This window comes from Ranitomeya imitator, chromosome 2, assembly GCF_032444005.1.
Source record: "Ranitomeya imitator isolate aRanImi1 chromosome 2, aRanImi1.pri, whole genome shotgun sequence".
Lineage (NCBI taxonomy): Eukaryota > Metazoa > Chordata > Amphibia > Anura > Dendrobatidae > Ranitomeya > Ranitomeya imitator.
This window is the reverse complement of record NC_091283.1, coordinates 220,949,056-220,966,174: the sequence shown is the minus strand read 5'-3', so window position 1 is coordinate 220,966,174 and position 17,119 is coordinate 220,949,056. Positions and strand designations below refer to the sequence as shown.

General features: G+C 46.9%; 1 protein-coding gene across 1 annotated transcript in view; it reads right to left on the bottom strand.

The window, feature by feature from the left end:
* The window catches only part of BTK (Bruton tyrosine kinase), a 367,194-nt gene that overhangs the window by 159,965 nt on the left and 190,110 nt on the right, over positions 1-17,119 (bottom strand). The window contains exon 6 of the mRNA XM_069748626.1: positions 4,616-4,744. Within this exon, the coding sequence (XP_069604727.1) occupies positions 4,616-4,744 (129 nt within the window). The remainder of the gene's footprint in view (positions 1-4,615; positions 4,745-17,119) is intronic.

The window sequence follows — 17,119 nt, the reverse complement described above, 5'->3', positions numbered from 1 at the left end:
AATTCATTGTGGTAATGTCTATAACCAAAATTAGAAAAATGCTGTCTCTGTCCAAATATATATGGACCTAACTGTATATATATATATATATATATATATATATATATATATATATATATGTTAGTGAAACACACACACACACATATATATATATATATATTAATATTTCATACAGCGCTAGATATCTTAAAAGCCGGTAATTCAATTGCCGGCTTTTGCTATCTCCTTCCAAAACCCGACATGATATGAGACATGGTTTACATACAGTAAACCATGTCATATTCCCATTTTTTTGCATATTACACACTACTAATGTTAGTATTGTGTATGTGCAAAATTTGGGCGCTCTAGCTATTAAATTAAAGGGTTAAATGGCGGAAAAAATTGGCGTGGGCTCCCGCGCAATTTTCTCCGCCAGAGTAGTAAAGCCAGTGACTGAGAGCAGATATTAATAACCTGTGTTTTTTTTCATTAAAAGACTTTTTAATAATGTGTTTTTGTTTTTTTTAACCATTTCAGACTATTGGATTAATAATGGCGTAATGTCACCTTACAATAGCAAGGTGACATTAACCCTTCATTACCCCATATCCCACCGCTACACGGGAATGGGAAGAGAGTGGCCAAGTGCCAGAATAGGCGCATCTTCCAGATGTGCCTTTTCTGGGGTGGCTGGGGGCAGATGTTTTTAGCCGGGGGGGGGGGGCGCAATAACCATGGACCCTCTCCAGGCTATTAATATCTGCCCTCAGTCACTGGCTTTACTACTCTGGCAGAGAAAATTGCATGGGAGCCCACGCCAATTTTTTCCAATTTATTCTACCTATTCTATTGTAAGCTGTCAGTGTGATTTTACTGTACACCGCACTGAATTGCCGGCTTTTCTCTCTAACACCGCTGCGTATTTCTCACAAGTCACACTGCTGGTCCGTGTGTAATCCATATTTTTCTGGCCCCCATAGAATTTGATTGACTTGAAAAAGTATCGGGTAACTTTACTCGTGGTTCGGGGTGTTCTAGGGATACCTCAGAGGGGCCACCCTCCCGGAACCGCAATGGAGCAGACATATGTAAAGCACCTGCCACATCTCTCTGCACCTGTTGGTGCGAGAGGACCAGGGCTTGCTGCTCCATGGACAGCTTCTGAAACAGCTGGGAGAGCTCATTAATCTGCTCCGTGAGAGCCTGTACCAGATCCATGGCAAACCAACACCCCCCACCAGGGAGGAAGACTGTACGGTCAGCTATAATGTCACAGCTCCCGGGTATTAATGCTGCGGGGAGAGCTAAACACAGCAGCAACGGAGCTGAGCTAAATGCAGGGTACTAACCTGGTAACCAACAGGACCTTAGACATGTGACAGAGTGAGATGAGGTCAGGGGGCAGAGCCTGAAGCCGGGGAACAGAGAAGTGATATACACAAGAGGTTGTCAAACAAGCAAGGATCAGAGCCAGGAGATCACGAGGTACCAAAAGCGAGAGAAAGGGGATTGTCAGAAGCAAAGCCAGAGGTCAGAAATCCAGAATAGCAAACAGAGTAACGCAGGGAGAGCAAGATAAACACAGTGCAAACTGGGCACACACGCCAGGGGTCAAGCACATAAACCAAAGCAGAACATATAGCTGACAGTGAAACCCAGCTAGGAGTGAGTATAAATACCCCTCACATCTTGAAAGAGAGGCCAACAGTATTAACCCTGAGAGAACAGGACATTAACCATGTCCTAACCATGACACTAGGTCATAATAGTGTACCAAAGCTTAGGCCATGCCAAGGCGACACAAAAGTGTCCTCATTTGCATATTCGCTTTTAAGCAAATATCACACTAAACTGCATATGCCTAGTATTATTTTTGTAGGCACTACGTCCCCTATATATAGAGGATGAAATAAGTATTGAACACAACACCGCAGCTGCGATCTTCTATGAGGTCTTTGCTTAGCGACTGGTGGGGACCTCAGAACCGGGTGACCACCGATCTGTCTGAAAGGGCATAAAACATTAAAAATGTCCCAAAAGTTTAGATACTCTTTAAAGCGGATGTTGCAAGTTTAAAGTTATTACTTATACACAAGAAAGGAAATAACTTTCTGATGCTACTGCTGTGGTCCCCACTGATCTTGAGCAGAGGGCTGAATGGAGCAGACGTTTATAATCACCAGTACTGCTCCATTCATTCTAATGGGAATGCCAAAGATGAGCAAAATATTTAGAATTGAGAATCCTCAGTGGTTGATACCTTTTAATGGCTAACTGAAAACAAACAAATTGCAAGCTTTCGAGACTACACAGGTCTCTTCATCAGGCAAAGACTAAAAGAAATTCTGAAGAATCACATATTTATGCACAACATATGCTAGGCTATGCATATGCTATATTTTCAGTTAGCCATTAAAAGGTATCAACCACTGAGGACTCTCAATTCTAAATATTTTTCTATCTACTGGGTAACACGGTACCAAGATATATATCTTTCCTGTATCAAAGATGAGCAAAGCACTGACTCTGCAATCTCAGGCACTCCCATTAAGAATAAATGGAGTGGTAGTGTGATGATCCACCTACACTAGGATTCTCAGAAACGTTGGGATGGCATGTCATGTGATATAGCCAATTATACCCTATAGAGAGAGAAGTGGGTGAAGATGAGTAAGGAGTAGAGTGAGGAAACAGAGGGAGACAAAAAAATTGTCCTGTGCTTTCTACCAAGTCTTTTACCTCACTTTAATGTTGGATTCATATCTACACTGCTCAGTACTGCTGTGTAATGTATTTCATGTGGCTGCTGCTTGAGTCTGTGTCTTAAAAAAGGAGAGAAGAGCAGGCAAGGCCGTCGTCACCACCCAGTGCACCCAGGCAAATGCCGGGGCCCTGGACAACTTGAGAGACACACTCAATATCTGGGACACCGGTACTTGACATGTATGGGAACCTGATTCCAGCCTGATGGGGGCCTGATTCCAGCACCAGCACCTGCTCCCCTACATCATACTTTCAACTGTTTAAGCATTCAGGATGAAGATACAGTTTAAAACAATGATGGCAGAGGGACCATCAGCTGATGCTCCCTCTCCCATTATTCCCCCTCTGACTCTGAGATCTGTAACGTCTCAGTGCAAGGGTGTGATGATGTCACTGCAGTGCTAAGCAGTGCAGAGGATCAGAAAATGCTGAGGAAACTGGAGCAGCGGAGGAACAGGGAGAGGTGAATATTTGATTATTTATTTTTAATGTATGGAGCATTATATGGGGCCCATTATACAGTATGGAGCATTATATGGGGCCATTATACTGTATGGAGCATTATATGGGACCCATTATACTTTATGGAGGACTTGTGGTGCCCATAATACTGTTTGGAGGACTATGTGGTGCCCATAATACTGTATGGAATACTATGTGGTGTCCATAATACCGTATGGAAGACTATGTGGTACCCGTAATACTGTATGGAGGACTGTGTGGTGCCAATAATACTGTATGGAGTTCTATGAGGTACCCGTAATACTGTATGGAGGACTACGTGGTGTCTATAATACTGTTTGGAGGACTATGTGGTGCACATAATACTGTATGGAAGACTATGTGATGCCTATAATACTGTATGGAGGACTGTGTGGTGCACATAATACTGTATGAAAGACTATGTGATACCTATAATACTGTATGGAGGACTGTGTGGTGTCCATAATACTGTACGGAGTACTATATGGTACCCATAATACTGTATGGAGGACTATGTAGTGTCCATAATACTGTATGGAGTACTATGAGGTACCGATAATACTGTATGAAGGACTATGAGGTACCCATAATACTGTATAGAGGACTGTGTGATGCCCATAATACTGTATGGAATATTATAAGATACCCAGAATACTGTATGGAGGACTATGTGGTGTCCATAATAATTTATTGAGAGCTATAAATTACCCAGAATACTGTATGGAGGACTATGTGTTGTCCATAATACTGTATGGAGTACTATGAGGTACTCATAATACTGTATGGATGACTATACGGTGTCCATAATACTGTATGGAGGACTGTGTGATGCCCTTAATACTGTATGGAGTACTATGAGATATCTAGAATACTGTATGGAGGACTATATGGTGCCCACAATACTGCATGGAGTACTATGAGGTAGCCATAATACTTTATGGAGGACTGGGTGGTGCTCATAAAACTGTATGGAGGACTATATGGTGCCCACAATACTGTATGGAGGACTATGAGATACCCAGAATACTGTATGGTGGACTATGAGATACCTATAATACTGTATGGGGGACTATGAGATACCTATAATACTGTATGGAGGACTATGAGATACCCAGAATACTATATGGAGGACTATATGGTGCCCACAATACTGTATGTAGGGCTATGAGGTACCTATAATACTCTATGGAGGACTATGTGGTGCACATAATACTTAATGAGGCCTACTGATCCTCTTTCGCCTATGGCCCATGAAAACCTGGAGCCGGCCCTGAGAGCGGGAATCCCTCTCTGTGAGATGTGTTGTGTATATGAAGGATTAGCTCGCAGTTATCATTCATTTTTGATTCATGAGTGCACAGGTTTACATTTAAATTTGTAAACTGACTTCCATTGGCTCTCCGCAGCACTTGGCATCCCATGGCGTTCTTAGCTGTTTGTGCACAGCATAGGTACTGTCCATCTTGGTGGAAGCGTGGATGAAACTTCTGAGCCAGGTCACTATTAAATCGGATAACTAAAAAGAATGAGAAACACACAAAAATATAAATTGTCTTATTCACTTTAGCGCTAGAAAAGAATGTAATGTCGTCACTTGGTGAGCTCTGGGGCTCAGAGAGCAACATTTTTCAATAAACATACATCCACCAATATTGTTAGGTATTCTGTATAATTAATAATAAAAGATCTTCACTTTTTAGTTTCTCTAAAAATATGCTTATATGAAGAAACCTTGCGTTTACTGTCCAAAGTTGTAACGAGGAAAAGTTAAAGTTGGGTTCTGCTCACATCACATTTTTGCATAATTTTGACAAGTTTATTTTCCCCCAAAATTTACTTTAAAAAAGGATGTCTACTACTTGGGCAACCTATTATTAAATATTATGTTCATCTGTGTAAAATAAAAAAAAATATCTTCTGCACTGGCGTTGTCTAAGGCTATATTCACACTTTGCGGGTTTTACCGCGGAACCGCCGCGATTTTGATGCTGCAGGTCTGCAGCAGTTTCCATAGCGTTTACAGTAACATGTAAACCCTATGGAAACCGCAAACCGCTGTGCACATGCTGCGGGAAAAACCGCGCGGGAACGCAGCGGTTTACAACCCGCAGCATGTCACTTCTTTGTGCAGAATCGCTGCGATTCTGCACCCATAGGAATACATTGAACCGCTTACTTCCCGCATGGGGCTGTGCCCACGTTGCGGGAAGTAAGCGGATAATGTGCGGTTCCTACCCGGGGTGGAGGAGAGGAGACTCTCCTCCAGGCCCTGGGAACCATATTTGGGGTTAAAAAATAAAAAATCTGGTTATACTCACCCTCTGATGTCCGGATCTCCTGGGCGCTGCACGCGGCCGTCCGGTCAGAGTTGCTGTGCGACCAGGACCTGCGGTCACATGACCGTGACGTCACGAAGGGTCCTTCTCGCACAGCATCTTTGGAACCGGACCGCCGGGTGCAGCGCCCAGGAGATCCGGACATCAGAGGGTGAGTATAACCAATTTTTATTATTTTTAACATTACTATTGATGCTGCATATTGCTGCATATGCAGCATCAATAGTATAGGAGGAAACCCGCAGCGGAAACCGCGGAACAAACCGCGATAAATCTGCAGGGAGAACCGCAGTTGTTTTGCCCTGCAGATTTATCAAATCCGCTGCGGGAGAACCCGTAGGGACCCGACGCAAGGTGTGAACATAGCCTTAGGCCTCTTTCACACTTCCGTCTCTTAGGCTACTTTCACACTTGCGTTTTTTAGCTTCTGTCACAATCCGTCGCAGGATCCTGCATTTTCCCATAGACTATTAGCGACGGATTGTGACGGATGGACATCCGTTGCGTCCGTCGTGCACTGGATGCGTTGTGTTTTGGCGGACCGGCGGCACGAAAAAATGTTCAATGTAACGTTTTTTAGTACGTCGGGTCCGCCATTTCCCACCGCGCATGCACGGCCGGAACTCCACCCCCTCCTCCCAGGGACCTTACAATGGGCAGCGGATGCGTTGAAAAACTGCATCCGCTGCCCACATCGTGCCATATTTTCACAACGTGCGTCGGTACGTCGGGCTGATGCATTGCGATGCCCCCGTACCGACGCAAGTGTGAAAGAAGCCTTAGCTCCCATCGAAATCCGTTGATTTTTTAAAAAACAGGATCCAGCAAATTTTTCTGCTGGATCCTGTTTTTTCCCATAGACTTGTATTAGCGACAGATTGTGACGGATGGCCATCCATTTCATCTGTCGTGCACTGGATCCGCCGGAAAATCGCTGTCCGTCGGGCAGAGAAAATGTTCAGAAGAACATTTTTTCTGCACGTCGGAAAATCGCTCAGTCACTGTCTGTCAAAAGCTGGAATCCAGCGATGGGTTCCGTCTTTTGAATCTGACCATGCGTGGAGGAATTTCCAGTCAGGTAAATTCTCTCTCGCTTGCTCTCTCTCTCTCTCTTTTTACTATTGATGCTGCCTATGCAGCATCAATAGTAACATAGTAACAAGATATAATGTTAAAAATAAAAAAAATAAAAAATCGCAATATTCTCACCTTCCGGCGTCCCACGCAGCGTTACTGATGCTCGCGATGCTGCCGGCAGCTCCCGTTCCCAGTAATGCATTGCAAAATGACCTAGACATCACGGTCTTGCGAGACCGCTACATCATCAGAGGTCATTGCACGCAAGGCATTACTGGGAACACCAGCTGCCGGGAGCATCGTGAGCATTGGTAATGCTGCGCGGGACGCCGGAAAGTGAGAATATTGCGATTTTTAATTTTTTTAATTATTTTTAACCTGGGTTTTGTTGTGTATGCGTTTCGCAGCGGAAAACCGCCATTTTGGGTTCACTCTGCAGTGAATTCAGTTAGGGACAGGACGCTGCTGTTTTGACTGAGGGACAGTTTGAGATAGCGATTTGCTTCATTGTGCTTTACCCATGCTACTGTAGCAACCGCTGTGTGAGAAGCTTTTTTTTGCCTTGCAGCGCTGTTCACGGCTGTCTGCAAGGTCTCTGTGTGTGTGAGTGCAGCTCATGCTGCAGTGTGTTCTGCAGCCACATCTGGTTGTTGTCCGCTCAGTGTGCATCACTGCCTCATACTGTTACATTGTCCTTTTTGCATTTGTGCTGCTGCACATTTTTCCTGATTTCTCCTATTAGTGTGTTTCCATCTGTATCCAGCTAGATTGTGTGCAAACACTATATAGGAGTAGATAGAGGAGCTTTTATGCAGCCTTGCAGGGGGGTTCATGGCGGTCTGCGAGGCCTCTGTGTGTGAGTGCAGCTCACGCTGCAGTGTGTTCTGCAGCCACCTCCGGTTGTAGTCCACTCAGCGTGCGTCACTGCCTTATACATTGTCCTTTTTTGCATTAGTGCTGCTCATTTTTCCTGATTTCTCCTATTAGTGTGTTTCCATCCGTATCCAGATAGATTGCGTGCAAACACTATATAGGAGTAGATAGAGGAGCCTTTCTGGAGCCTTGTGCCCTGCAGCCCAGCCAGATTAGTATTAGCCTATTTTTGGAGCCTCATCTATTGCATTGTAGGTTACCTTCCTACATTGTAATAGCTACAAAAAGTTTGTGATACTATTGGTTTGACATCTTTGGGCACATTCATATTTTTTTTGTAAAAAAAAACCTAAATAAAGTTCACCAAACACTCCACTTTATAGTTGTGTAGGCCACATTAGCTCAAATTAAAGTCTAGTCCACACTTTATAAAATTAGTGTTTCTTAAACCTGTTAGCAGCTGTTCAGGAATAAGCACACTAAGCCCTTAGTACTTTTCTGCCTATCTTTATCAGTTTACCAAGATGAAGAAGGCAGGGAGTAAGGCACGTGGTCGTGGGCGTGGAGTTTCTGCAGGGAGAGGACGTGGGGATTCTGTGCCTGCTGCGGGCACCAGTGACTCAGCATCCCCCAGTTTTACCAGGGAACAGTCCTTTATGCGCAGCTTTGTAGGAGCTCGCCGTACCCCACTGCTGCGGGATGAAAAAATTGAAGCCGTTGTCGGATGGATGGCAGCTAACGCAACGACTTCAATTAGTACCACATCCATTCAAGTCCAGAGCACTGAAGAGCTCCCATCTGTCTCTTCACCACCTGCCAATTTGCCGAGGCAGTGAGAGAGCCCTGGACAGGAGCCATCTCTACTTCTGTTCTCTGAATCTCTTGGCTTGGAAAGAGGGGGGCAGCTGTTATGATCTGGTGGCCTTGGAGCCGCATGGAACTTTCTCTGGAGTTGGTGGAAACTATACTGACCGCAAATCCTGAACTTAACACCGCAACTAGAAGTAGCCGTGGGGTGTGCCTAACAAATCCTAGACACCTCGACACAGCCGGAGGACTAAATACCCCTATAGATGGAAGTAGGAATTCTACCTTGCCTCAGAGCAGAACCCCAAAGGATAGGCAGCCCCCAACAAATATTGACTGTGAGTAGTAGAGGAAAGACACACGCAGGCAGGAAACAGGATTTAGCAAAAGAGGCCACTTCTAGCTAAATAGAAAAGGATAGGACAGAATACTAAGCGGTCAGTATTAAAACTCTTCCAAAAAATATCCACAGCAGATGATACAAAAAACTCCACCATCTAACTAAAGATGTGGAGCGTATATCTGCAACTCCTGAGAATCCAACTAGACTGAGAAAACACTGACACAATCTAAGCTGGACAAGAGAAAACAATCAATAGCACAAAATTATTAGCACACAGCATGTGTGCTACAGAAAAAGAAACCAAACACTTATCTTTGCTGATTTAGCAGCAAGGCAGGAGGAACCAGACAGAGAACCTACTCCTCCCAGAACCATGGACAACTGGCAAGTACTAATGAATCCTGCACACCTAAATACCCCAGTCAGAACTGCAATCAGCAGAAACACCTGACCAAAACTGCCCTTCAGGGACAACTGCATTACCACCTACAACCACCGGAGGGAGCCCAAAAGCAGAATTCACAACAGCCAGCCAAGCAGCATTCGTGAAATGGAAGAAGAGGCAGTATGCAGTGATGCGCAACTGCTTTGTCTCTCTGAATCTGAAGAGGCAGGTGGTCCAGTGCCTACGGTCAGCACACATCAGTACACATCTGATGATGAGACTCAGGTGCCACTTTCTGGTGCATACTGTGCTGCCGAGAATACCCAGGAGAAGCAGTTGTTGGAAGAGGGTAGTGTAGATGATGAGGTCCTGACCCATCATGACGTGAGGTACAGGAAGGTGGTGGGAGCAGCTCTGAGGAAGAGATTCCTCGAACGGCCCAAAATGAGGGAAGGGAGGGGGCAGACTGGGTTGCCTGTAGCCTCCACTTCGGCACCCATTAGGAGCATGCCTCTTCCAAAACCCAAAACTGGCGCTCCCAAGACTTGCAGTGCCTGGTCCTTTTTTGACACAGTTGCAGATGACATTTGCTTTGTCAAATGCAAGCTGTGTAATCAGAAAGTGAAAAGAGGGAAAAGTGTCAGCAAACTCAATACAACAAATATGTGGAAACATGTGCGGACCAAGCACGTGGTGGAGTTACAAAAACACACTGAAGACCTAGGCCAACCTACAGCGCCACCTACCACCTTTTCAGCTCATGTTGTAGCCTCTTCCTCTAGCTCACACACAGCTGGTTTGGCTTCCTCACAGGATCGCCATGGAAGAACCTCTGGCACTGTTGTACAGAGACACAGTGTAATTCCACCCACAGCACCATGTTCCCTGTCATCCTCACACTCCCAGGCCATTGTACAGCCATCGGCAGCACAGGCATGAGAGAAAAGGCAGCCATACTCGGCAAACCACCCCCGAGCACAGGCTCTGAATGCTGGCATTGCAAAACTACTGTCCCTTGAAATGCTGTCATTCAGGCTGGTGGAGACTCACACCTTCCGTAACTTCATGGCATTGGCAGTCCCACAATAAAACGTGCCCAGCCACTTTTATTTCAGCAGGCAAACCGTCCCTGCCCTGCAAAAGCATCTGGAGGGCAACATTAAACATGCGCTACTAAACGCCGTCAGTAGCAAGGTCCACCTGACCACCGATGCGTGGACCAGTAGCCATGGACAGGGACGATACCTTTCCCTCACAGCCCATTGGATAAATGTTGTGGAGCCTGGTACAGATCTTGAGAGTGGTGCTGTACGTGTTCTGCCAACTCCAAGGATTGCAGGAATCCAGTCTGTACACATTAACTCCTCCTCATACTCGTTCCTCTGAATTAGCGCTGCAGGAGCCGTCACAGTCCACCTCCACATAGACCCGTGAACGCTTACCTGTTACGACCGATATGAGCACAGCCGTGGCCAAACGTCAACAGGCCGTATTGAAATTAATTTCTTTGGGGAATCGAAGCCACACAGCGCAGGAGCCCTGGAATGCCGTCAAGCAGGAGAGCGACGTGTGGTTTGTGCCAGGGAATCTCCAGCCAGGCATGGTAGTGTGTGACAATGGCCGAAATCTGGTGGCAGCTCTGGGCCTAGGCAACCTCACTCACATCCCATGTCTGGCACATGTGCTGAACTTGGTCATGCAGAGTTATTTGAGGGACTATCCAGATCTTGATGCACTGCTGCACAAGGTCAGCCTAGAGTGCGCTCACTTGTGGCTTTCCAGCATGGCAAGATCGTGCATTTCAGCTCTGCAGCGCCGATCCTGCCTTCTGGAACATCGCATCATATGTGACCTACCCACCAGGTGGAATTCAATGTTACATATGTTGGAGCGGTTGTGTGAGCAGCAGGCAGCAGTAATGGAGTACCAGATGCATCAGGCGCAAACAAGTCGCACTGCGCGCCGTTCACACTTCACCACCACTGAGTGGGCCTCTATGAAGGACATCTGCCACGTTTTGCGTGCTTTCGATGATTCCACGCGGATGACGAGTGCAGATGATGCACTAGTCAGCATGACTATCCCCCTTACCTGCCTGCTTGAAAAAACACTGCAAGCACTAAGGGAGGAGGTTGTGGAAGAGGTGGAGGATGAGGAGTCACAAATGCCATCTGCTTCTGGACAGTCTGCGCAACGTGGTTCCTCACAAAGGGTTAGACAGGGGACACTTTGTGAGGAGGAGTCAATGGAGGAGGAAGACATCTGTCCAGAGGAGGGAGTTACACAATGCTCTAGTAGTCATTATGTAGAGCGAGGGTGGGGTGATGCAGAGCAGGCAGAGATGACGCCTCAAGCAGGGGACAGCGTTTCTTGGACAGTTAGGAGTCTGCAGCACATGGTTGATTTCATGCTGCAGTGCCTGAGAAACGACCGCCGCATTGCCCACATTCTCAACACGGCTGATTATTGGGTGTACACCCTCCTAGATCCTCCCTACCGGGACAACTTACAAAGCCTCCTAACACCGTTGAACCTGGAGCGAAAAATGCGGGAGTACCAAGACACACTGGTGCATTCCATCATGTTCTCCATTCCAACCGAGAGCAGTGTTGCTAGTGCTTTACAAAGCAGCTCAGTGAATTGAGGCAGTGGAGGAAGCTCTGCACAAAGAGGGAGCAGAAGCAGTGCTTCAGCACAAGGCAAGACCAGTATGGCCCAAATGTGGCAAAGTTTTGTGTCCCCGCTACAAATGTCTACACCATCACAGACGGCTCCAGTCAGCAGGAGGCAACGTTTCCGTCAGATGGTGACAGACTACATGTCTTGCCCTCTCAGTGTTCTCCCATACGGCTCTTCCCCCTTCAAGTTTTGGGTCTCTAAGCTGGATACATGGCCAGAGCTTAGCCAGTATGCATTGGAGGTGCTGGCTTGCCCTGCTGCTAGTGTATTATTGGAACACATCTTTAGTGCCGCAGGTGGTGTACTAACAGACCGTCGCATGCGACTATCCTCCGATAACGTTGACCGGCTTACTTTTTTGAAAATGAACAAGGCATGGATCTCGCAGGAATTTGCCATTCCTCTTCCAGATTAAATAATTGGTTGGCAACAGTATCCAGGTTTCCTGTTGTGTTCATGTTTCTACCACCTGAACTGTAATCCATGGGTTCCAACACTGCCAATTGCTGCTCAGAAGTGCCGTCTGCACAGTCAAAACTTGCTGCCGAGTTATTGGGGTTCAGTAACATCAGCTGATCCCCTGCTGTGTATCTGGCAATTTCTCGTGCTCCGCCCACACTCACACTACCACAGATATTAAACTTGCTCCAATTAGGCCTCTGGCTACACTCTGTTTCTAGCATTGACCCTGGGCTCCAACATTGCCAGTTGCTGCTCAGAAGTGCCGTCTGCACAATCAACACATGCTCCAGTGTTATTGGGGTTCAGTAACATTTGCTGATCCCCTGCTGTGTGTGCGGCAATTTCTCCTGCTCCCTCCACATTCACACTAAAACAGATATTAAGCTGCCTCCAATTAGGCCTCAGCCTACACTCTGTTTCTCCTGTAATCCCTGGGCTCCAACAACGCCAGTTGCTGCTCAGAAGTGCCCTCTGCACAGTCAACACATGCTCCAGTGTCATTGGAGTTCCGTAGCACCAGCTGCTCCCCTGCTGTGTGTGCGGCAATTTCTCCTGCTCCCTCCACAATCACACTACAACAGATATTAAGCTGCCTCAAATTAGGCCTCAGCCTACACTCTGTTTCTCCTGTAATCCCTGGGCTCCAACAATGCCAGTTGCTGCTGAGAATTGCCGTCTGCACAGTCAACACTTGCTCCTGTGTTATTGGGGTTCAGTAACGCCAGCTGCTCCCATGCTGTGTGTGCGGCAATTTCTCCTGCTCCCTCCACATTCACACTACTACAGATATTAAACTGGCTCCAATTAGGCCTCAGCCTACACTCTGTTTCTCCTGTAATCCCTGGGCTCCAACCCTGCCAGTTGCTGCTCAGAAGTGTCTTTGGCATGGGTACTCCCTCCTGCCCAGCCTGGTTCCAGCACGCCAGCTGTTTCCGGATAGTGTCAAGGTCACTTTGCCTCCAATACGTTGTCCTGTCGGGTTGCGGTCGGGCTAGCCAACTCTATGGTGCCTACAGTTTAGGTGCTTCCTATGTGGGCTGCGGGAACTGGCAATCAAGGCTGGTTCCGTAGTGCCAATAGGACAAGCTCCCCCTGTAGGACTGTGGGTTTTCAGTAACTCTGGCCGGCTCGCGGCCGTGCAATTTTTTTTTTCATGTGGACCTTCTGCGGCCTATCTGAGTTCCAGCACCATTAGCTGGTTCTTTGGAAGTCAATCTTGAATAGGTCCCCCTGGGTTCCAGTACCGTCAGCTGGTTCCAGGCAGAGCCTTTGGCTTAGGTGCCTCCTTCTGGGTATCCAAGTTCCACCAACATCTGGTGGTCCTTGGTAGTGCTTTCTGGCACGGGTACCTCCTGCTTAGTAACCGGGTTCCAGTACCATCAACTGGTCCTCGGTAGTTCCATTGGCTCTTGTACCTTCTGCTACCCATCCGGGTTCCAGTACCGTCAGCTGGTTCTCGGCAGTGTCTTTGGCTCTTGTACCTTCTGCTCCCCCTCCTGGTTCCAGTACCGTCAGCTGGTTCCAGGCAGAGCCTTTGGCTTAGGTGCCTCCTTCTCGGTATCCGAGTTCCACCAACGTCTGGTGGTCCTTGGTAGTGCTTTCTGGCATGGGTACCTCCTGCTTAGTAACCGGGTTCCAGTACCGTCAGCTGGTCCTCGGTAGTTCCATTGGCTCTTGTACTTTCTGCTACCCATCTGGGTTCCAGTACCGTCAGCTGGTTCTCGGCAGTGTCTTTGGCAGGGGTACTCCCTCCTGCCCAGTCTGGTTCCAGCATGCCAGCTGTTTCCGGGTAGTGTCAAGGTCACTTTGCCTCCAATACGTTGTCCTGTCGGGTTGCGGTTGGGTTAGCCGACTCTATGGTGCCTGCAGTTTAGGTGCTTCCTATGTGGGCTGTGGGAACTGGCAATCAAGGCTGGTTCCATAGTGCCAATAGGACAAGCTCCCCTTGTAGGACTGTGGGTTTTCGGTAACTCCGTCCGGCTCGCGGCCGTGCAATTTTTTTTCATGTGGAACTTCTGCTGCCTATCTGAGTTCCAGCACCATTAGCTGGTTCTTTGGAAGTCAATCTTGAATAGGTCCCCCTGGGTTCCAGTACCGTCAGCTGGTTCCAGGCAGAGCCTTTGGCTTAGGTGCCTCCTTCTGGGTATCCGAGTTCCACCAACGTCTGGTGGTCCTTGGTAGTGCTTTCTGGCACAGTTATCTCCTGCTTAGTAACCGGGTTCCAGTACCGTCAGCTGGTTCTCGGTAGTTCCATTGGCTCTTGTACCTTCGTCTACCCATCTAGGTTCCAGTACTGTCAGCTGGTTCTCGGCAGTTCCTCAGCCTTCTTGTACCTTCTGCTACATTTCCAAGTTCAAGCTTTTTGAAATGGTTTTTTGGTAATCACTCTGGATCTCCCTGTCGATGACCCTAAAGACGACGACCATGAAGACCACCCCGAAGAAGACGATAACCCCGGAGACGATAGCCCAGGAGATGACGACCCTGGAGACCACCCCAAAGAAGACGACGACCCCGGAGATGACGACCCCAGAGACGACGACCCTGGAGACGACAACCCTGAAGACCACCCCAAAAAAGACAACGACCCCGGAGACGATGACCCCGGAGACGACGACCCTGGAGACGACGACTCTGAAGACCACCCCGAAGAAGACCAAGAAGATGATCCTGAAGAAGATGACCAAAAGGACAAACAACAAGAAGACAACCACCAAGATACAGATGAACAAGTGACAGAAGACCAAGAAGCAGAAGAACAAGAAGCTGCAGAACAAAAAGCAGAAGAACATTAAGCATAAGACTAAAAGTCAGAGCAAAAGATTTTATCTAAATTATGAGCAGAAGAAGGTGCCCCTGGAAAATACCTGCTGCAGGCCACACTGAACGCGGACAAATCCTGTTGCAAATCTTTTGTGACAGGCAGAACGTAATCTGTAATCTTCAAACTTTTATAGCTAACAACTACAGGAATGCCTGTCACAAATAAGAATATGATGAAGAAGAAGAAAATGAAGTAGATGAAGAAGTAGAATATGAAGAAGAATAATAGTTGAATAAGAAGAATATGAAGAATGTAAAAAAAAGAATAATAGGAAGAAGGTGAAGAAGAAGAAGATGAATAAGGTGAAGAAGTTGATGAAAAAGATGCTGCTGCTGAGGATGATGAAGGAGAAAGTGTGGGAGAAATAAAAAAGAAGGTGAAGAGCACGGAAGTAGAGAAACAAATATCTGCCAAAATATAAAAAAAGCTTAACATAGTCAATATCTTTGTAACTCCTAACATCTTAAAAAAAAATAATTCCTGCTATTCCATTTGATTGGGCTAAACCTCTATGCCTTTAATGTCTCCTCCACCTCCCCCAATACATTCTACATTATTCTGAGTTGTTTTCCTTCATGTAGAATTAACCTACAAGGAAAGAAAGGGTTTATTTTAATTCCGATATTTGTGTCCCATTGACTTGCATTGGTTTCCGGTATCGGAATCGGCGATAGCCGATATTTTTTGGGTATCGGTCCGATCCAATCCGATCTGATATTTCCGGATATCGGAAGGTATCGCTCAAAACTTATCGGGACACTAGCCTATCTGGACCAGGGACTCAGCGTACCTTAAAACGACCAATAAAGATTTCAATCTCTTCAATCAAGATTCCTGTGTGTATAATAGTTACTCTGCTGTAGTTGTAGAAGGGTTGGTTAATTTATAAAACTTGGAATTTAGTCCATTGTTTCCAAGGTGGGTGTGGAGTTTGGGGAGTAAAAAATCTATTCTGATAGACATTATGGAATTTTTTTTATAGATTTTATCTGGTGGGGGCTCTGATGGCCACTGCCATCATTAATGGAGAATACTAAGTTGAGGGTCTCTATGTGTGTGAGAGCATTCTATCACGAGGCTCTCTTCATATGGGCAATTTGGCCTTTCTCAATATTTGATTTGGCCTTTCTTCCATTGGGAAGCCAATCTGATGAAGGTGCCAATGATTATTTTTTTGCTTGCCACACACTTCCCTTAGAGGCTTCAGGGATTAATGTAATGTGAAAATATATTTGTGATGCTAGTCAATACTCACGGACAAACTGTGAGACAGTGTAGTCAAATGTGTTAGGACTGGCGGAACGCACCAAGACAGATGGTATAGATGCGTTCGCAGTCCGGGGTCCACCGTGCAGGTGAAAACCTGCTGCTAGCAATTAGCAGACTATATGGCGGTACACTAGAGTATACACGCGTGGGTTAACCTCACCCAGCGTGAAAGAAGCAATCCTGTTAAGGCACAGGACCGCGGTACCGCACCTAAAGCGCGAGCAAGTAGTCAGCGAACTCAACCCCAACTGGGATTGAAGTCCGATTAGACCCTTGCTGGCGCAACACCGCAACTGGGTGTGAAATGAAACAGAAGAGCATGCAGTGCCGCACTGACGAACGCCACTAACCACCCAGGCTTGGGTAAGGAAAGCACAGAGGAAGTGCACGGCGCCGTACTGGCGGTCACAGCAACTGGACGCTATAATGTGTGACTAGTGCTGTAGGATAAGTCGGGCGCTAGGTAGCAGCCATACACCTTCCGCGAACAGTCATACTATAGGGTAGGGGTATCCAAGGACGACTTGCACTCACAACATACACACATTAGCAATTGTTTGACAATACTAGCGCATGGCCGTGCGGTCATGCGCAGTTTATATAGCAGCAGCACAGGAAGTGGCCACAGCACTTTTGCCCTTCTAGGACCTGCCAAGAGGACCAATGGAATGTGCTGCAGAGCCTGAGCACATGACCCTCGATCTCCAACGGGAAACCTTACGCTGGGCATGCTCAGTACGTGCAGACAAGGACTTAGTCCCAGAGAAGTCCGCTCGCTGCTGACCAGCACAGACTTTAATAGCAGAGACTGGAGAAGCAGCAGTAACTCTCAGAAC